Source organism: Theropithecus gelada, chromosome 6 (genome assembly GCF_003255815.1).
Source record: "Theropithecus gelada isolate Dixy chromosome 6, Tgel_1.0, whole genome shotgun sequence".
Taxonomy (NCBI): domain Eukaryota; kingdom Metazoa; phylum Chordata; class Mammalia; order Primates; family Cercopithecidae; genus Theropithecus; species Theropithecus gelada.
Window position 1 is genome coordinate 153,832,442 of NC_037673.1, and position 21,116 is coordinate 153,853,557.

The following is a 21,116-nucleotide window of genomic DNA, read 5'->3' on the forward strand; positions in this document are numbered from 1 at the left end:
GATATAAAAGATACACACTGAGAACACCTTGGGAAGAAGTGGTGAGGAGAAGTGGCCTCAATGCGTTTTAACTCTCTCTGTACTCCCTAAGGATCCTGGACATGGTGTGGTTAAGAGGAATTTTAGAGGCCCGTGAAATTCTCCACTGACTTTCTCTTCCTTTCCCGCAGTGCAGAATACAGAAACTGCAGCCATGACCACGCACGTCACCCTGGAAGATGCCCTGTCCAACGTGGACCTGCTTGAAGAGCTTCCCCTCCCTGACCAGCAGCCATGCATCGAGCCCCCGCCTTCCTCCATCATGTACCAGGTAATGGAAATGGCAGATAGCACCGGGGGCCCAGGAATTCTGGGGATCCCCTAAGAGGGTTTGCCCTGAGGCAGAGGGAGAGGTCTGCATCTAGAAGGTGAAAGGTCGTGAGCTGATGGAGTCCCTTGTGCACTGGTGGAGCTGAGTGTAAGGAACAGATTAGCTACTAAATGTGCTGCAGGACTATTTCCCTCCCACAGGGAAGTCTTGTTGATCTGCTTTGACCCCCAAATACCTTCCTGGCTATTCTTGCTGCTGTACCAACCGAGGTTTTGGCAGCTCTGGCCTCATGAATTAAATATTGCAACTTAGAAACCCCAGAGCCTGCCTGGGTAATTACTTTTCCTTCATGCATGTGAGGAGGACACTACAACACCCCATAGCAGCTCATGGCTCAGGGAAGCTGGTCACAGTTGTTTGCTTTTGCCTAAGGTAGCAGAGCTTGTGATAAACCACCATCAGATTGTTCCAAACTATGACCCATCAGGGCCAGGAGTCCAGCTTATAGCCTCTTGTCTGGGTGTGCCAGGCCAGATGCCATGTTAAGAAAGGATATGCTAATTTGAAAGTTTTAGCTGTGTTTGACCTTTCGATAGTTCTCAGGCAGCAAAAGGAGACTAAATATAAATACATAATAAATTCTTAAATTTCTTTCAGTGCATGTATGAAGCACATGCTTGAAGGTTCAGCTCATAAACTTCATTGATTCACATCTTCTAACCCAGATTAAAATTTTAATTATAGAAATATCTTTTTTATTATAAGCAATACAAAAAGTACACAAAAAAGTATACAAAAATATATAAATTTTTTCTATAACTATGCCTATATATACCTTTTTTACCAAATATACATATATGTGTTTGTGTATATATACATATATATGTTATTACCAAAAGAAAACCATACTATATTTATTGCTTTATGAGTTGGCTTTTTAACTTAAAATTTATTATGGATATTTTTCCTTGACAATGCCGCAGTACTACCACATTATGCTTAGCCACCTCATAGTACTTAAAAGTCCATTTGTGGATATGCTGTTTTTCATATATATATATATATATTTTATATATATATATATAAAAATGTATGTATATTTAGCCTTTCACTGTTGCTGGACATTTGGGTTGTTTATAGTTTTTTTAAATCACAGAAAACTACCACAGTGATTATTCTTGTACCTATATATCCACACCCTTGGGTGAGTATTTCTGGAACTGCCTAATCAAAGCAATGCCCATCTTAACTTTTAGCAGCTATTTGGGCTTGTGGAGTTTAAGCATCTGCTTCTTAAGCTCAGCCGAGTGAACCTGATTACTGATGGGAAGCAGATGGCGGGCCCTGTCATCGCCAGCTCCTGCCCAGTGTGATTGAGAGTAGGACTTTGTGGGGAAGGGGCAAGATGAAAGGTGATGCAGCAGGAGGTCCCCACAGAGAACTTGCATTGTTTGTCGACAGCAGTTTGTTCCCTGGATGCCCAGCCAACTTGGAACTGTTTTCTAACAACCAAAGTGTTCCTGTCCTCTAATTCCACAGGCTAACTTTGACACGAACTTCGAAGACAGAAATGCATTTGTCACGGGCATTGCAAGGTACATTGAGCAGGCTACGGTTCACTCCAGCATGGTAAGTCTCTGTGATCCGCATGTGCAGACATGCTCCCTGCTGGGCTGGCAGGGGTCATGGGCAGCTTCTCACGCCAGAGGCATGTGCACACCTACTCTAAGAACCCCCTTCCTCAGTCAGAAGCATCTGCTTAAGCCCACTCTTACATTCTGCCCCATCCCCTCTCCGTGCCTAGAAACATACTGTTCCCCTTTATCGTCTGGCTTTGTGAATACTCCTTAACTGTTAGGGCCCAACTGAGTCTCCACTATTCACTTCCCTGAGCTCCTATAGCTTTTTGGGTTAACATGTAATTGGATCCTGCCTTGTTTATAGGTTAATGAATGTGTGGAATTTTGTCTCGAGCAAAGCAAAAGGTTCCTTGAAAAAGGGACATTGGCTTTGGTTTTGGAGTAACAGTTACTCAAAAAAGCTGATGGCCTAAATCACGTGCAAATAGGGTTAGTTCTTATTTTCTCTTCTAGAGTCTGATTCATCTGTGGAGGGCTCCTCCCCTTCTCTATTAGGCTTCCATTGCTTTTATTCTCATGCAGCACTACAATTTAAAGAATTCCAAATTCCGTGTTCATAGACCCTGCCTGTGGCTCCATAGACCTTTGACACTATATGTCTTAGCTCATTTTGTGTTGCTATAACAAGGAAACTGCAGACTGGGTAATTTATAATAAGTAGAAGCTTAGGCCAGGTACGGTAGCTCATGCCCCTAACCTCAGCACTTTGGGAGGCTGAGGTAGGAGGATCCCTTGAGCTCAGGAGTTCGAGACCAGCCTGGGCAACATGGCAAGACCCTGTCTCTACAAAAAATTTAAAAATTAGCTGGGTGAGGTGGCGCACACCTATAGTTGCAGCTACGTGGGAGACTCAGGTGGGAGGATCGCTTGAGCCCAGGAGGTTGAGGCTGCAGTGACTTGTGATCATGCCACTGCACTCCAGCCTGGGCAACAGAGCAAGACCCTATCTCAAAAAAAACAAGAGTAGTAGTTTATTGGTTCATGGTTATGGAGGCTGGAAAGTCCAAGATTGAGGGGACAGTATCCAGTGAGAGCCTTCTTATTGCATCATGCCATGGCAGAAGGCATGACGTGGGTAGGAGAGAGAGGGAAGGGGGCCAAACTCATCCTTTATAAGGAACCCACCCCCATAATAACAGCATTAATTTTTTCATGGGGGTAGAGCCCTCGTGACCTGATCACCTCTTAAAGTACTCACCTCTCAACACTGTTGCACTGGAGGTTTAAGTTTCTAACACATGAACTTTGGGGAACGCACTCCAACCATAGCACTGTATCAGTTATTTCCCGTAACCTTGTGTTGACAAACTCTGCTCATTCATTCAGTAAGTATTGTGTCGCTGGTGCCCACAGAGGACCGTGTAAATGCTGGAGAGATATGCAAGGACAGATAGGGGCCAGTCCTGATCCTCAGTGAGTCAAGTGGGAAATTGACAAGCTTACCATTTATTGAATGCTTTTTCTATACAGATATTTTAGATGCATTGTCTCATTTGCTCCTCACATCAACCCTGTGAGGTAGGTTCTATTGTCATATCCATTTTGCAGATGGGGAAAACTGGAGCCCAGAAAAATTACGTACCTTACTCAGGGTCCTGCAGCTGACAAGTGACAGCTCTAGATCAAGGTCTGCCTGACTACAAAACCTTTGCTCCAGACTATGCCTTACAGACAAACAAAAATATGCAAAGTTAGGGGTAAATGTCATGATAAAAGTTCAAAGTTCTGTGTTTTTGAAGGAACCTTGAGAGAGTCAGAGAAAGCTTGATGAAGGAAGTGGCTTTTGTGTGAGGCCTTGTAGGAGGATAATGATACCTTGTAGACACAGTATACTTTAAAATATATGTAAGGCATTTTCATATATTATATTATTGGGGCTTTATAACAGCCCTGTGACTTGCAAAGTGATCATTATATCCATTTTAGGGATGAGAAAACTGAGGCCTAGAAAAGTTAATAAGCAGGTTGCTCATGATCTCACAACTAGTAAATCACAGGACTGGACCTGAAATCCAGGACTGACTCCCAGTCCTGATCTCTTTCTCCTGTTCCGTGCTGTCTCACACAGTTAGAATTTTACCAGTCCAAGATGAGATGGGGAGAGCACAGCATGTGGAAGAGCCAGTGTGAGCAAAGGCACAGGGCAAGGATTTTCAAGGAGTGACTGGTTTGGACTGTAAAGTACATATAGGGATATTGTTTATAGATTCCCTACAAATAATGTGTCGGGGCATGGAGGGTGTATTCATTTGCTTGGATACCATAACAAAGTGCTACAGATGAAGTGGCTTAAACAGTAAAAATGTATTTTCTCCCCATTCTGGAGGTTAAAAGTCCAAGATCAGGGTGTCCGTAGGTTTGGTTTTTCCTGAGGTTTCTTTCCTTGGCTTCCAGATGGCTGCTTCTCTCTGCATCCTCACGTGGTCTCTTCTCTGTGTGCACACATCACTGGCACCTTCTTTCTGTGTGTCCAGATTTCCTCTTTTTATAAGGACACCAGTCAGATTGGATCAGGGCCCTCTCTAATGGCCTCATTTTAACTTAATTACCTCTTTAAAGGCCCTATCTCCAAATACAGTCACATTCTGAGGTCCTGTGGGGTTAGGGCTTCAACATATAAATCTGGGGGGCACACAGTCTAGCCCATAACAGAAGGCTTTAGTTTATTTAATAAAAAATTAAAAGCAATGGAAAATATTTATCCTTAGAAGAGATGTGAACAGAACTCTGTTTGGGGGACAGGTTCCATGTGTTAGTTATATGTAGAATGAGTTGCAAGTAGGAATGGGGCAAATAAATTTGTCAAGATAATTAAAGTTATCTACACTGCAGGTATTCAAGGTCGAATGAGGGGGATGGCACTGGGGTACAGCTAAGAGGATATGGATGTGAGGGACACTGGCTTAGCAGTCAGCTGGAACTGCACTGACTGAGTTCCCAGGAAGACCAGGTCAAGTCACCAACAGGGCAGTCGGAAGGAGGGGCTAGGTTGGAGGGTGATGGTGTTCATTTTCTGTTGCTGCCCTAACAGAGTGTCACAAACTTAGTGGCTTAGAACAACACTGATTTATTTGCTCACAGTTCTGTCAGGTCAGAAGTCTGACATGGGTCTTACTGAGTTAAAATCAGGGTGCCAGCAGGGCCACATTCCTTCTGCAGGCTCCAGGGGAAAGTCTGTTCCCTTGCCTTTTCCACCTTCTAGAGGTGTCTACATTCCTTGACTCATGGCCCCCAGCCAGCAGTGACATCACTCTGATCTCTGCCTGCATCTTCAAATCTCCTTCTCTGACTCTTCTGCCTCCCTCTTTTGCTTATGAGTACCTTGTGTTTACACTGGGCTCCCCAGGATAATCCAGAATCACCACCACCACCCCCTACCCCCATTGCAAGGCTCTTAACTTGATCACATCTGTAAACTCCCTCTTTCCCTGTGAAGGAACATATTCATGGGCACCAGGGATTAGGGTGCAGACATCTTTGGGAGACCATTATTCTGCCTACACAGGGAGAGTGTTGATGTGGCTTAGGCATGAGTCATGAGTGGCATGCAATGCTGACATTCCCGGATAACGTCAAAATCTCCCTTCAGTCAACAGTGTCCTCCTCATGCCTTTCCCAGTCTTTCTAGGGTAGCTTCTCAGCAGCAATGTGGGCATATGAGATGCTCATCTTCTTGTATGTCTCCTGCCCCCTACTTGGTCAAGGTGAATCTCTTGAAGGGCAGGATAACCAGAGAAAAGAGGAGGGGAAGTGCACAAACCACATAATTGACCAACTATATGGAAGAGTTGAAGGTTCTTTGCTGGGGGTCAGATGGGGGCTGAGTGATCACTGAATCTGCCACTACAGAAAATTTGAGCCAGACTCACATTGGGTTTAAGTCGTGGACTTTCAGAATATTAGAAATGTAAAGGACTTTAGAGATCCTTACTCCTGAAGCTGTCAATGTGGGCTACACAAGAGAATCAACCTGGGGATTGTTTAAAAACACCAATGTCCCACCCCATCCCCAGGGATAAATAGTTAGTTTGGGGCCTGGCTTAGGCGTCAAAGTTCCCCAGGTAACTCTAATGTACAACCAGGGCTGAACACCAATGATTCAGGCCAACTCTTTACCTCCAAGTAAGGAAACTAAGACATTAAAAATTAAAAGATGGGCCCAAGAAGAGTGAGGACCAGTACTCAAGTTTCCCCACTCAGGGCTCTTTCCACCGCACAATCCTAACCTCTACATTCCAGCATAATTATATGACAGATCTGGCTGATGGCCAAACTGTCCGCAGGGCAGAGTTCACATTCTTCTTGTTCACTGCGCTGTTTGCGGCACAAAGCACAGAGCCTGGGACCCGTGAGTACCCAGTTAAACATTCACTGAATGCATGAGTTGGAATTACACCTGTTGGCAGGCAGTTCAGTGCTAAAAGTAGACACATGTTCCTTACATGACTGACTGTCACTTCCCCTTTTTGACATGTGTTCTGAGGCAGATGACTGCGGGACCCACAGGCTTGATTGGCTCTCCCTGTTCTCAAGGACAACATGTTACTGATTTTCAAAGTTCTCTAAATTAATCATTGTAAGTGTGACTTGGCAATGACATTTGCTGTTGAAAACAGAACTGTCATAAGTAAATTAATCTGCTATTGTACTAATAAGATATTATGAAATGGTGATATGTGGATTTTAAAATAAAGTTATTTATTTATTTATTTATTTTATTTATTTATTTTGAGATGGAGTCTTGCTCTGTCGCCCAGGCTAGAGTGCAGTGGTGCGATCTCGGCTCACTGCAAGCTCCGCCTCCCGGGTTCATGCCATTCTCCTGCCTCAGCCTCCCGAGTGGCTGGGACTATAGGTGCCCGCCACCATGCCTGGCTACTTTTTTGTATTTTTAGCAGAGGCAGGGTTTCACCGTGTTAGCCAGGATGGTCTCAATCTCCTAACTTCATGATCTGCCTGCCTTGGCCTCCCAAAGTGCTGGGATTACAGGCATAAGGCAACACGCCCGACCTGAAGTTCATTTTTTAGTGTAGATACAAACATTTATAAAAAGAGATGGCCTAGTAAAATTCTTTTTTTGTTGACTTTTTTTTCAAGGTGTATTTCCATTTAAAGTGTACAATTCAGTAGTTTTTAGCATATTCACAATGTTACACAGCCATGGCTACTACCTAATTTTCATCACCCCTAAAAGATACCCTGGACCTGTTAGCAATCAATCCCAATTCCTCTCACCCCCCGACCTCCTGGCAGTCACTAATATACTTTCTGTTTCTATGGATTTGCCTATTTTCATCTAAATAAATAATCCAATATGGGACCTTTTGTGTCTGGCTTCTTTTACTTAGCATAATGTTTTCTTTATTTCTTTTCTTTTCTTTTCTTTCTCTCTCTCTCTCTCTTTCTCTCGCTCTCTCTCTCTCTCCCTCTCCTTTCCTTTTCTTTTCTTTTCTTTTTTTTCTTTTCTTTCTTTTTTTGAGACAGAGTTTTACTCTTGTTGCCCAGGCTGGAGTGCAATGGCACGGTCTTGGCTCACCACAACCTCCGCCTCCTGGGTTCAAGCGATTCTCCTGCCTCAGCCTCCCAAGTAGCTGGGATTACAGGCATGCGCCACCACGCCTGGCTAATTTTTTATTTTTAGTAGAGATGGGGTTTCTCCGTGTTCATCAGGCTGGCCTCGAACTCCCGACCTCAGGTGATCCGCCTGCCTCGGCCTCCCAAAGTGCTGGGATTACAGACATGAGCCACCATGCCTGACCAGCATAGTGTTTTCAGAGTTCATCCATGTGGCAGCGTGTATCAGTAGTTCATTACTTTGTATTGCCAAATAATTAATTGTATGGATATGCCACATTTTACTTATCCATCCATCCGTTGATGGACACTCAGGTTATTGAGCTATTTTGAATAATGCTGCTATGAATATTTGTGTTACTTGCAAATCTTGAATCTACACATTTTTCTGTGTGGATATTTGTTTTCAGTACTCTTGGGTATACACATACCCAGGAGTTACTGGGTCGAATGGTAAATCTGTGGTTAACATGTTGTAACACTGCCAGATTACTGTCCTGACTCACTTCATAGATTACCAAGAGTATGTGTGTGTGTTCCATTTAATTCTCATAAAATTGTATGAGATTATTATTATCGTGATTTAACAGATGACTAAGTGCAGAATTTTAGGATAAGTGATTTACAGTAGACTAAAGGGCTAATAAGTGATGAAGCTGGTATTTTAGCCCACATGTTTATGTATGTATGTAGGTATGTATGTATGTCTGAGGTGAAGTCTCACTCTGTCACCCAGGCTGTGAGTGCAGTGGTGCAATCTAAGCTCACTGCAGCCTCTGCCTCCCGGGCTCATGCAATTCTCCTGCCTCAGCCTCCCGAGTAGCTGAAATTGCAGGCGCCCGCCACCACACCTGGCTAATTTTTGTATTTTTAGTAGAGACGGGGTTTTGCCATTTTGGCCAGGCTCATCTTGAACTCCTGACCTCAGGTGATCCACCCACCTCAGCCTTTCAAAGCGCTAGGATTACACGTGTGAGCCACCATGCCCAGCCTTGAGCCCAGATATTTGGACCTTGAGTTTAGGTCTCTTTCCACAGTAACACTTCCTCAGTGAGATGAGTCATGACTGTATTTTTTCACATTAGTTTTTCATGCTGTTGTCGGTTTTCCCATCTGCTCTGCTTATTATTAAAAATTGATATTAATCATTTTCCTGCTTATGAGATAGTACATGGGCTCTTATAAAAGTATGAGCATTATAGTGCTGTAGGACTTTTTAAAAAGCAATGCAAAACAATCCAGCCCCACAGAGCACTTGCTATTCATAGCTTGGTGCATGTTGCACTGAAATTTTTTTCAATACGTAATAATGTAATCACCTGACGGGTTTTTCCTGTCCACGGCACAGACAAAACCAATTCACTGAGACAGTGGTACTGCAGTAAAGAAGGAGTTTAATCAATATGAGGCTGCCCACAAAGGAGACAGAGTTACTAGGCAAGTCAGTCTCCTCAAAAGCATGGAGGTTAGACTTTTTTCCAGAATAGTTTGGTGGGCATGGGGCTAGGAAATGGGTGCTGATTGATTGGGGATGCAGTCATGGAGTGTAGAAAACAGGCTTCATGTGCTGAGGCTGCCTCTGGGTGGGGGCCATTGGACCAGTCAAGTCCCAAAAGTCCAGGTGGAGTCAGTCTGAAGAACTTCTCAAAAGACCAATCTTACATTCTACAATAGTGTTGGTATTAGTAAGAGCAACTGGGGAAGTCCCAAATCTTGTGACCTCCAGCCACATGACTCCTAAGTAGTAAGGGATTATGGAAAGTATGCCTACATCTTAAGCAGAATTCACACACCTCTCATAATCCTAACCTTGTGGACTTTCATTAGTTTTACAAAGGCAGTTTAGTTTTGGAAAGGGCTATTATCATCCTTGCTTTAAGGTTAAACTGTCAACGAAATTCCTCCCAAAGTTAGCTTAGCCTGCATCCAGGAATGACCAAGGACAGTTTGGAGGTTAGAAGCAAGATGGCATCAACTATGTCAGATTTCTCTCACTGTCATAATCTTTGCAAAGGCAGTTTTGATAATATACTTTCATAACTATTTCTGTTTTGTTTTTTAACCTATCTGCTGTACATACTGTTTTGCTACTTGCTTATTTTCTTGCTAACGTTATATCTGGGTGGCACATAGCTCTGCCCCATTCTTTCTAAGGTAGCCATCCATCTGTTTGGGAAAATGTGGCCTGAGGGTGAGTTCTTCTCAAACTCATTGTGTATGTGAGTCACCTGGGAATTTTGTTGAAATGCAGATTCTTATTACATAGGCCCAGGGAGGGGCCTGAGAGTCTGCATTTCCAGTAAGGTCCCCAGGTGATGTCCATGCTGCAGGTCCATGGACCATTCCATAAGCAGTGAGGACCTGGGGGCTTTTGAAGCCTGGTAGCACCCATCTGGTTCTTCCCTGCTGAGGCTGTTTTACCATTTCAGAATGAGATGCTGGAGGAAGGACACGAGTATGCGGTCATGCTGTACACCTGGCGCAGCTGTTCCCGGGCCATTCCCCAGGTGAGACTGTCCTTGCTGTGTGTCTCTTTCCCCTCCAGAGGGCATTACTAACCCCGACTTCATCCCCAAACCAGAGAGCTGAGTCAAGCAGGTCCTCTTATCCAAGGAAGAACCTGGAAGACATTCAGAGAGCTTCCCATAAAAGTGATGACGGGGACCCATGTGGAGGGACTGAAAACACATTTGTTCAATATATTTTATTTCCAAAGCAGTATATGGTAACTACATGACACCAAAACCACTGCAGAGGGTATGAAGTAAAAAGCAAGATGTTCCCACTGCCTCACCCCAACCACCCAAACCCACCTCCCGCCATAGGATGGCCATGTACACTCTGTGACATACTCTTCTGGATCTTTTTCCTGGCATGAATATTATTTTGTAAATTATTATTTACAAAAATGTATTGTTTCATGTTTCTATTGTTCTGCCACTTGCTTTTTTCCCCACTTAATTCTTACTTACTGACTTTTTTCATGTTGACACATACAGATATTTTTATTACCATCAGTGCCATCAGCATGTAATTAGCGGGTCCTATGGCAACAAAGTCAGCAAGCCACAGGTGTGTAAAGAGAAACTATTCCTGCCCCTTCATCCTAATTCTAGGCCCCAGCAGTAACTACTATTAATGGTTTGGTTTGCATCCTTTCAGATTTTCTCTGCCTGTCTTATATATGAGCACACATGCTGTCTTGTTTCACTTAACAAAAATGGGACCTGACTATTCTGTCACTTTTTTCACCTGTTTATGGTGACTTTGTTTCCTGGTTACATAGAATTGTCTCATTCCTTCTAACAGCTCACAGTGATATTATGTGATTGTAGCATATTTTATCCACTTAATCGTCAACTAGTGGATATTTAGCATGATGCTGCCATTGTAAGACTTTCTAAGCAATAGTGTGAAGAATGTCCCTGTGCTTACCTTGGCGCACTCTTCAGATCCCGTGTATCCATTAGCAGCCTTGGTGTGTGCGTTGTGAGGATGTCTGCCATGGGTTTCTGATGTGCACACTGGTGAAAACTGCAGAGCAGGGGAAATGGGCGTGGGTAGGTCTAGGGGAGCTTTGTCCCAGGTGTATCCAGAACAATGGAAAGAACATTTCTCTCTGCTTAGAATCCAGCTGGACCCTGCTGGAGTGAGGACAGGGGAAAGACTGAAGGAAGGAGAGCTTGCAGATCAACATGAACATGTCAGTAGCTCACGGACAGGGCACAGAACTGAGAAAAAGGAAGGAGGGTTTTGTTCTTGGGACGAACTGGTTCCTTTCCTGCAGCCAGTGTCTGGGGAGCATTTCTGCCCCCTGCCATCCTGGTGAAGCAGGGGATACCCAAATCTCCTCTTGCTGGGATGAGCAGATCAGTTATCATCCAAAATCAGGTATATTTGAGAGTGAAAAAGAGCCCTATTAATAAGACCACAGGGCCGCACATGGTGGCTCATGCCTATAATCCCAGCAATTTGAGAGGCTGAGGTGGGAGGATTGCTTGAGCCCAGGAGTTCAAGACCAGCTTGGACAACATAGTGAGACGCCATCCCTACACAAACTACAAAAATTCGCTGGATGTGGTGGTGCATGCCTGAAGTCCCACCTACTTGGGAGGCTGAGTTGGGAGGATCACTTGAGCCTGGAAGGTTGAGGTTTCGGTGAGCCATGATCATGACACTGCCCTCTAGTCTGGATGACAGAGCAAGACCCTGTCTCAAAAACAAAACGAAACAAAACAAAAAACAGTAATAAAACAACAGGTGTGAACCAGGACTGCCTGGGCAAACCAGGATGTGTGTGCCCCTACCGTCCCCCACAGGTGAAATGCAACGAGCAGCCCAACCGAGTAGAGATCTATGAGAAGACAGTGGAGGTGCTGGAGCCGGAGGTCACCAAGCTCATGAAGTTCATGTATTTTCAGGTGAGTGGGGAGGGGCAGGTCTGCATCTGGAGAACTGAAAAGGCCCCTAGTCTTCTAATCATTGGGGTCTGCAGTTTTTTTGCCATGTTATTTATTCACTCAGCAAATGTTTTTTGACTGTGCCTTACACACCCCTGAGTGAGCAAGACAGATGAGTCTCCCCGCCCTCGTGATTTTCATCCTAGTGAGTATGTGAGTGTGTTTTGTGTAGGAGGAGAGACAGACAATAAGCAATACACATTAATATTCAGGGAATAATAAATTCTCTGAGTAAAATAACATTTTGAAAAATTCTGGGTGTGCCTGTGATGTGGGTGCTGCTTTAGGGACAGCCTCTCAGGAGGTGGCATTTGAGCTGAGAGTCTAGAGAGAGAGACTGACCTGTGGTGACCAGGAGGAAAGGGTTTCAGGCAGAAGGTATCACAGAGGCAAAAGCCTTGAGGCTGAGGCTGGAAGGAGCTTGCTGTGTTTAAGAAATAAAATGAAGGGCCTGGGTGTGAGGGAAATGGGAAGGTGGGGTGTGGGTATGCAGCCTGGGCAGGGAGCATGGCCTTTGGAGGCAGAGAAGCCCAAGTCACATCCCTGGCCCTTTCACTCTCGAACTGTATGCTTGTGAGTTATTTAACGTCTCTGACACCTTGGGGTTGTTCACCTTGAAAATGACCTGCTTCCCAGGTTTATGGTGAGAATAAATGAGGTCTGTTTGTAAAGAGCCAAGTGGGACCCTGGTCAGAGTAGGTTTCACAAATTGCAGCGGCTGTTAGCATCATGGACCTGCCTTCGGGAGCCCAAAATCTTTTGGGGAAGGCAGGGCCAAGAGAGAAGAACTATCCAGAAACTGATTGAGTGTGAAACTGAGAGTCCCCTGATGAGAGGTATTTACAGAAGGGAGGATCTGGAATAATTTAGAACTATGCTGTCTAGTGCCATAGCCATTAGCCACATGTGGGTACTTACCTTAATTAAAAAGTGACAACATGAAAAACATAAAGATTAAAAGCTAAACATGAGTAAAAATAAAATTTTTAAATCAAAGCATGAGGTAGGTTGGAAAAAAATGAAACGAGACACTATGAAAAATTCAGTTCCTCAGTAATCCTAGGCACATTGCAAGTGCTGAGTGGCCTTGTGTGATGGTAGCTGTCGTATTGGACAGTGCATGTGTGGACCATTTTCATCCTCACAGAGTATAGTTGGACTTAGACTCTGGAAGGAGGAAATATGACTTAGTCTTTGAAGGAAAGGACGGACTGGCTGGTTGGACCTCTCAGGCCTATGGAAGCGGAGTGGAGCTCAAGCGGGGCCATCGTTTCTCTTCCGCCTTCTTTCCCTGCTTTACTTTTCTTCCTCCTCTTTCTTTCTTGTTCTTTCTGGGTTACTACAGTAGCCTCGTTTTGTTGTTGCTGTTCAACTGCCTTTTAAAATTTTTGGTACCAGTTTTATAGACATATACTTAACACATTCCATATAATTTGCCCATTTAAAGTGGATAATTTAGCAGTTTTTAATATATTCACAGAATTGTGCATTCATCACCGCAGTCAGTTTTATTTACTTATTTATTTTTGAGACAGAGTCTTGCTCTGTCGCCCAGGCTGAAGTGCAGTGACACTGGCTTGGCTCACTGCAACTTCAGCCTGCTGGTTTGAAGTGATTCTCCTGCCTCTATGTCCCTCCTGAGTAGCTGGGACCATGGGTGTGTGCTACCACACTCAGCTAATTTTGTTTTTTGGGGTTTTTTTGGTTTTTTTTTTAGTAGATATGGGGTTTCTCCATGTTGGCCAGGCTGGTCTCAAACTCCTGGCCTCAAATGATCCACCCGCCTTGGTCTCCCAAAGTTCTGGGATTACAGACGTGAGCCATCACACCTGGCCCACAATCAATTTTAGAACATCTTCATTACCCCAAAAAGAAATCCCACACCCTTTGGCCATCACCCCATAATACCCTCATCTCTGCCCACATCCCAGCCCGAGGCAACCACTAAGCTACTTTATGCCTCCATGGATTTGCCTATTCTGGACATTTCATATAAACTGAATCATACATGTGGTCTTTTGTGTCCATCTGGCTCTTTTCAGTTAGTGTGATGTTTTTAAGGGTCATCCATGTTACAGCATGTGTCAGAATTTCATTCCTTTTCAGGACTGAATACTATTCCATTGTATGGATATACCATATTTTATTTCTCCATTCATCAGTTGATGGACTTTGGTTTATTTCCACTTTGGGGCTAGGATGAAGAAACATTGATCATTCATGTACAAGTTTTTGTGTGGACGTATGTTTTCATGTCTCTCAAGTAGAGACCTAGGAGTGGAATTGTTGGGTCAGATGGTAACCCCACCTTTAAGCCTTTAAATACCCCCTTAACTATTCTCTCACTTTTATCTTTGCACCCTAGAGTCTGTTCTCCCCACAGCAGCCAATGGGACTCTTTTAAAATATAATTCAGGCCACGTTATCTGGCCTCAGAACCTCCCATGTCTCCCCAACTCATGCAGTGCCCAAGCCCAAGCCCTCACAAAGGCCTACAAGAGCCAGTGCCCTGGCCCCATCTCTCTGTCTCCTGGTGCACTCACTCCAGTTCAGCCACCCTGGCTTCCTTCCCATCCCTGGAACATGCCTCAGGGCCTTCACACTGACCATTAAGTTACCCCGTATGCCTCTTTTTCCTCCTCTTTCAGCTTCTTTTCCTGAAAGTCACTTCTTGAGGATTCCGTCTCTGATCTTCTTCCTTAGAAGAACCCCTCTGAGCCCTTCTCCTCAAGCTTTTCTGCTTTGTTTTTCTCCATAGCACATACCACGTTCTAACAGATCTATGCATTGTTTTCTGTCTTCTCTCACTAGAATGTAAACTCCTAGGCCGGGCATGGTGGCTCACACCTGTAATCCCAGCACTTTGGGAGGCTGAGGCAGGCAGATCACTTTTGAGGTCAGGAGTTCAAGACCAGCCTGGCCAACATGGTGAAACCCAGTCTCTACTGAAAATACAAAAAATTAGCTGGGCATAGTGGTGCGTGCCTGTAATCTCAGCTACTCGGGAGGCTTAGGCGGGAGAATCACTTGAGCCCAAGAGGCGGAGGTTGCAGTGAGCCGAGATCGCGACACTGCACTCCAGCCTGGGTAACGGTGAAACTCAGTCTCAAAAAACAAACAAACAAACAAACTAGAATGTAAGCTCCTGAAGGCAGAATTTCCTTGCTTGTCTGCTTTTCTCTTTTGTTTCCTGCTCTGCCCCAGGACCTAGAATGGTGTCTGGCACATAGCAGATGGCCATTAAATAGCTACTGGATGAATGAACCTCTTTTTCTCTCTGCGTGTCTCTCTCACTCTTGGTCTCTACCGCCTTATTGACTGGTTTCTGACACTGTCCTAGGTGCTGGGAATGCCAAAATGAATAAGACATAATGCTCAGCCAATGTATGTTGAATGAATGCGTTGATTTGAATCACTTGGGGGCAAGTTCCAGACTCCCCTCTAGAAATCAGCTTTGGATTTAAGGACTCCTCTGAGAAAATTTGCCTGGCAGATTTGCCTTTCTCCAGAGGGCTGGCTCTAAGGAGGGCCCTAGAGGAGCCTGCACCCTGCCCCTACAAGGGAGCACAGTGAGCCGCCCCAGGGGACCTTACTCGCTGCCCCTCTGCCCCCAGCGCAAGGCCATCGAGCGGTTCTGCAGCGAAGTGAAGCGGCTGTGCCACGCCGAGCGCAGGAAGGACTTTGTCTCTGAGGCCTACCTCCTGACCCTGGGCAAGTTCATCAACATGTTTGCTGTCCTAGATGAGCTAAAGAACATGAAGTGCAGCGTCAAGAATGACCACTCTGCCTACAAAAGGTCAGGGCAACCTCCCCTTCTCCCTTTCCCCAGCCGGGCCCCTCCTCCAGGGCTGCCTGCCAAGTGGAGGAAGAGGATGGAGCCCCTCTCCCCTGCTTTTTCTTTGGTACCAAACTAGCCATCCCCCAAACACAGCAGGGCTCGGCCTGATTCAATGTGATTTGAGGAACAGGGCATAGAGCTGGGCCTTGGAAGAACTTCATCTTTGAAGAGTTTTATGTCTCAAGATAGAATCAAATCCTCATTCCCCCATCTGTGGAGCAGCAGCATTTTACGTTGCCCCATGTAATATGGAACCAGTAAGATCATCACAGAATGGTTACATTAGTCATTTTCTGCAAGAATCATAAAGCCAATTCAAACAGTGTATGTAAAAGAAGGAAATGAATTGGCTCACAGAAAGTCCAGGCACACCTGCACGCAGGCACTCAGATGATGATGTTAAGCTGGGTGCCTCCAGCTCTCAGCTCGACCTCCTCCTCTCCATTGGCTTCATTCTCAGGTCCGTGGAGTCTTCCAGCAGCTTTCCTCAGGCCAGTGCAGCAACCCCAGCTTCTAAGGAAGGACGGGATGCTGCTTCTTCCAAATTAGTATTTGGAACTCTGAATATCCTCCCAGGGAGGATTGCCTTTGATTCCGCTTGAGTCATATGCTGAACCTTCTGTCAGTCACTGGAGGTGTAGAGGTGGGGATACGCTGATGGGATGGTTGCTCGCCTTTGGAATTCAGGGTCTCCGCCAGCTCTTAAAAAGATTAGCCAGGAGAGGTGTCTCACACCTGTAATCCTAGCGCTTTGGGAGGCCACAGCAGGCCCATCACTTAAGCCCAGGAGTTCGAGACCAGCCTGGGAAACATAGTGAGACCCCATCTCTCTTTTTTAATTAAAACAAACAAACAAAAAGGACTGAAAGTGGGGGAGGAGTCGTTCCAGAAACCAGTATACAGCCACCCAGAAGTCTCTTGAGAAGGATTTGCTGTGCCTTTGATAAAGGCATCTCCTTGGGCTGCAAGGTAACCAGAGAAAACAGACTGATTCTCACAAGTTTACCTTCCTGAGTCAGCTGTGACATCTGGTGCTGTCCAGCAGGCAGGGCCCCGTCTCAAGGCTGACTTAGAAGTTGACAACTTTACAAAGTTTTTTTGTTTTGTTTTGTTTTTTTGAGATGGAGTCTCACTCTGTCACCCAGGCTGGAGTGCAATGTGCAATCGCAACCTCTGTCAGGTTCAAGCGATTCTCCTGCCTCAGCCTCCAGAGTAGCTGGGACTACAGGCGCCTGCCACTGTGCCTGGCTAAGTTTTGTATTTTTAGTAGAGACAAGGTTTCACCATATTGGCCAGGCTGGTCTCGAACTCCTGACCTTGTGATCCGCCTGCCTTGGCCTCCCAAAGTGCTTTTTATGGGTAGCTTATTGCATAATATATTCTACCAAATTTTCCCCAGCTGCAGCCAGACTGCTTCTGTCATGGCCGCAAATGAGATTCTCTGCAGCCCAGCTAGGTCATGAGCAAGACGGGGTGTCTTGTCTGTTTTCACAGTTCGTGATGACACAGGTGGCACCATCTCCAGGTTAGGCTGGGAAGTCAGGCAGCCGCAGCTTTCTCCCATCAAGTCCTGCTTGTGTTCCCTGTGCCCGTCATCCCATCACCTGCAATTCTGTGAGGTTCCATAGACTTCTGTTTTCTATACAATGCTTTGCTTTGGAAATGTTGAAGTTTTCCTATAAATAATGGAATACACAACAAGTGCATTCTAGCATCCTACCTGCGCTGCTTCTCCATAACTTACCATGCAGCCTCACTGGAGGTCACAGGAGGGTACAAGGATATCATTTTACTCCCTGTTTCACCACTCCTGGCTGGTTGATGGATTGCTAGTTCCCCTTAAACTATCTGAGATTTCAGAGATTTTTAGTACATTCCCGCCTTTTAATTTAAGGGGTCCTTATTACAAGGGTGTAGACAGCCCCAAAGCAAATGACTTCAGAACGCACTCTGTTTCAGCGTTAGCATTGCCTGGGATATTCAGAGCTCTTTAACTTCCAGGATGGTGTCACTCTGGGTTAGGTGGGCATGGGAGCCCGTGAGGCATGGTTTAGGCTGTTGTGCTTGGACAGTCCTCTCTGCAGCGCCCACTATCTATGTTTCAGGGCGGCACAGTTCCTGCGGAAGATGGCGGATCCCCAGTCTATCCAGGAGTCGCAGAACCTTTCCATGTTCCTGGCCAACCACAACAGGATCACCCAGGTGAGGGCAGACTCCTTGTTAGGCCTGACCTGGTGTCTCGGGGTTACAGGCAGGCATGTAGAGGTTGGGTGGACCACGAGCCCAAGCAGACAAGCTCGGTCTGCAGCTTCCGTCTCCGCTGCCCTCCGTGAGAGTGAAATGCAGCTGAGGACTTAAATCTCTCCTCCCAACCCCAGGTGGCCCATTCACCCTCTCCAGTTGTCATTCTCGTGAAGCCCTCTCAGCCAGTGCTCTGACCCTGCATCAGGGTTGAGAACGTGGGGTCTGGAGTTAGGCAGCCTTGTTTTCTAATCCTAGACCACCACTGACCCACTCTGTAAGACCTGGGGCCAACCTAAGCCTCAGTTTCCTCATCTGTAAAATGGGTCTGTTATTTTGAGAATATTATGAGAACCCATCTCATAGGACTGTTGTGAGAAATAAATGATACCAGTATATGAAAAGTCCTTAGCATGCAGATCCTGACAGATGTTCAGGGCCTGGGAAGACATAGTTGTTATTGCTACCACTGGTTTGCCAGGGCACTCCCCTCAGCTGCCATTTTCCCATTTTGCCCAACATAAGCAAGACAAGCATCACTTGTCTTGCTTTCTGTCACTTCAGCCTAAACAGGCTCTAGCAAGAATGTCTGCAGGACTCAGGACAAAACTGAGGGGATCCTCCATCTTCCAAGGGTATTCACGCTCAAATCCATATCACAGAGGCCCTTGGGTTGACAGGGCCCTTGCCACTCTTTGTTAACTGCAGAAAGCTGTTCAGTCACTGAGGCCTCAGGTTTTCTTTCTCTTGCCTGTGGGAAGTACCAGCAGTGTCCTCCTCTGCATACCCTGCAGGGTCCTGGTTGGTCCCTTTGGAGAGAAAGGGCCTGGAGTGGGGACCTCAGACCCTTCTCTAATAGATGTTTTTCTACTGCTGTGTCCTGCCGGGAGGGAGACACCTGCCCCACTCCCCACCACCAGCTCTCCTCCCCCGGGTGGGGTTTTGCTGCCATTGTCTGAGAAGACATCCTAGATAAACCCACGTCCTCCAAGCTGAGCTGAAATGACCAGAAGCCTATTGCTGTAAAACTGAGCTGCTTTTTAGCTCAGGCCAGGAAAGCACTTTCTAACCATCAGAACTGCCGGGGAATTAAATAGGGGGATGAGTTCCTTGCCATGGGCGGTGTGCAGGAGTACTGTGGGGACATCGAGGAGAGGATTCAGGCATCAGGTGCCAGCTGGCATGCAGGCTGCCCTCCCTGGAGCTGTGATTCCTGGCCATCAGTGGGGACCACACCTGCCAGCTGTGGGCCTTCTGCAGGGGTGCAGGTGAGGGCACAGGATACATGCGCTGCCTAACCTGAGGGTGGCGCTGCTGTTCAGTGTCTCCACCAGCAACTGGAAGTGATCCCAGGCTATGAGGAGCTGCTGGCTGACATTGTCAATATCTGCGTGGATTACTACGAGAACAAGATGTACCTGACCCCTAGTGAGAAACACATGCTCCTCAAGGTAAAACTCCCTTGAGGCCACACCCATGGGGCTTGGGCTTACCCTCTCACCTTCTTCTTATTAAAAATCCTTTTTAAAAAACAATGTTTCTTTTTTTCTTAAACATTGATACAGATCTTACTGCACAGAATGGTTTGTAACCTGTTCCTTTCCTATAGTATAATATACCATAGTCACCTTTCCAGATGTCATTAAGGCTATTTCTACAATGTTATGTTTAATGACTGCCAAGTATTCCATTGTTTTGGAACATTGTCGTGTAACATATCCCCTGTGGTTGGATATTTGTTTGCTAAACTTCATTGAACACCCTTGTAGCAGTTTTTGTGCACATCTTTTTGTCAAGGCCAACTTCCTAGAAGAGGATTTGCTGGCTCAAAGGAAAAAACAGAATAAACCTTTTTTTTAATTTATTTCAATAGTTTTTGGGGAACCAGGTGTTTTTTTGTTGCATGGAAAATTTCTTTGCTGGTAATTTCTGAGATTTTGGTGCACCTGTCACACAAGCAGTGTACGCTGTACCCAAAGTGTAGTCCCTCACCCACCTCCCTGCCTTTCCCCCAATTCTCCAAAGTCTATTATATCATTCTTATGCCTGAGCACCCTCGTAGCTTAGCTCCCACTTATAAATGAGAACATACAACATTCTGTTTTTTTGTTCCTGCGTTACTTAACTTAGAATAATAGCCTCCAACTCCATCCAGGTTGCTGTGAATGCCATTATTTTGTTTCTTTTTATGGCTTAGTAGTATTTCCTGATGTGTATATAGTACACATTTTCTTTATCTGCTTGTTGGTTGATGGGCATTTAGGTTGGTTCTATATTTTTGCAATTGTGAATTGTGCTGCTATAAACATGTGCGCAAGTGTCTTTTTCATACAATAACTTCTTTTCCTCTGGATAGACACCCAGTAGTAGGATTGCTGGATCAAATGGTAATTCTGCTTTTAGTTCTTTAAGGAATCTCCATACTAGAAAACAAAATAAATCTTCAAGCTTTTGCTACATTTTGCCAAAGTGATCACAATTGTTTCATCAGTTTACATGTTTCATTCCAAAATTGTCATATTTATTGTTTTGAAAAATCTGGAATATACAGCAGAGCATAAAAAAATTTAAATCTCTCACAATCTCTTCACCAAGAATTAACACTTTTAGCATTTTCTTTTCCAAGGTGGAGTCTCATTCTGTCTCTCAGGCCGGAGTGCAGTGGCACAGTCGTGGTTCACTGCAGCCTCTAACTCCCAGGCTCGAGCGATCCTCCCACCTGAGCTTCCTGAGTAGCTGGGACTATAGGCACATGCCACCACACTGAGCTATTTTTTTAAAACAATTTTTTGTAGAATCAAGGTCTTCCTATGTTGGCCAGGCTGGTCTTGAACTCCTGGGCTCAAGCAATCTGCCCGCCTCAGCCTCCAAAAGTGCTGGGATTACGTGCATGACCCACTGCGCCTGGCCTACTTTCAGCACTTTTATGTATGTCCTTCTAAGTTTTTTGCTATGCTTATATATTTTCAAAATTTGCAATCTGCATGACCATGTATCCATTTTATCTCATGTGACTAAATTTATTTGGCGATATTATGCTGCTGTGAAATAAT

At 45.3% G+C, this 21,116-nt stretch overlaps 1 protein-coding gene across 8 annotated transcripts in view; it reads left to right on the forward strand.

Annotated features, from left to right (window-relative positions):
• Nucleotides 1-21,116, forward strand: part of CYFIP2 (cytoplasmic FMR1 interacting protein 2) — a 134,122-nt gene that overhangs the window by 19,300 nt on the left and 93,706 nt on the right. For 3 of the 8 annotated variants that reach the window (XM_025389274.1, XM_025389269.1, XM_025389270.1), the window contains exons 2-8: nucleotides 171-310; nucleotides 1,850-1,939; nucleotides 9,954-10,031; nucleotides 11,844-11,945; nucleotides 15,599-15,780; nucleotides 17,928-18,024; nucleotides 19,386-19,514. In XM_025389274.1, coding sequence (XP_025245059.1) covers nucleotides 194-310; nucleotides 1,850-1,939; nucleotides 9,954-10,031; nucleotides 11,844-11,945; nucleotides 15,599-15,780; nucleotides 17,928-18,024; nucleotides 19,386-19,514 — 795 coding nt within the window. In that variant the 5' untranslated portion in view covers nucleotides 171-193. Of the gene's footprint in view, nucleotides 1-170; nucleotides 311-1,849; nucleotides 1,940-9,953; nucleotides 10,032-11,843; nucleotides 11,946-15,598; nucleotides 15,781-17,927; nucleotides 18,025-19,385; nucleotides 19,515-21,116 lie in introns of those variants that run through there. The other 5 variants (XM_025389271.1, XM_025389272.1, XM_025389273.1 and 2 more) reach the window with 5 other exon arrangements.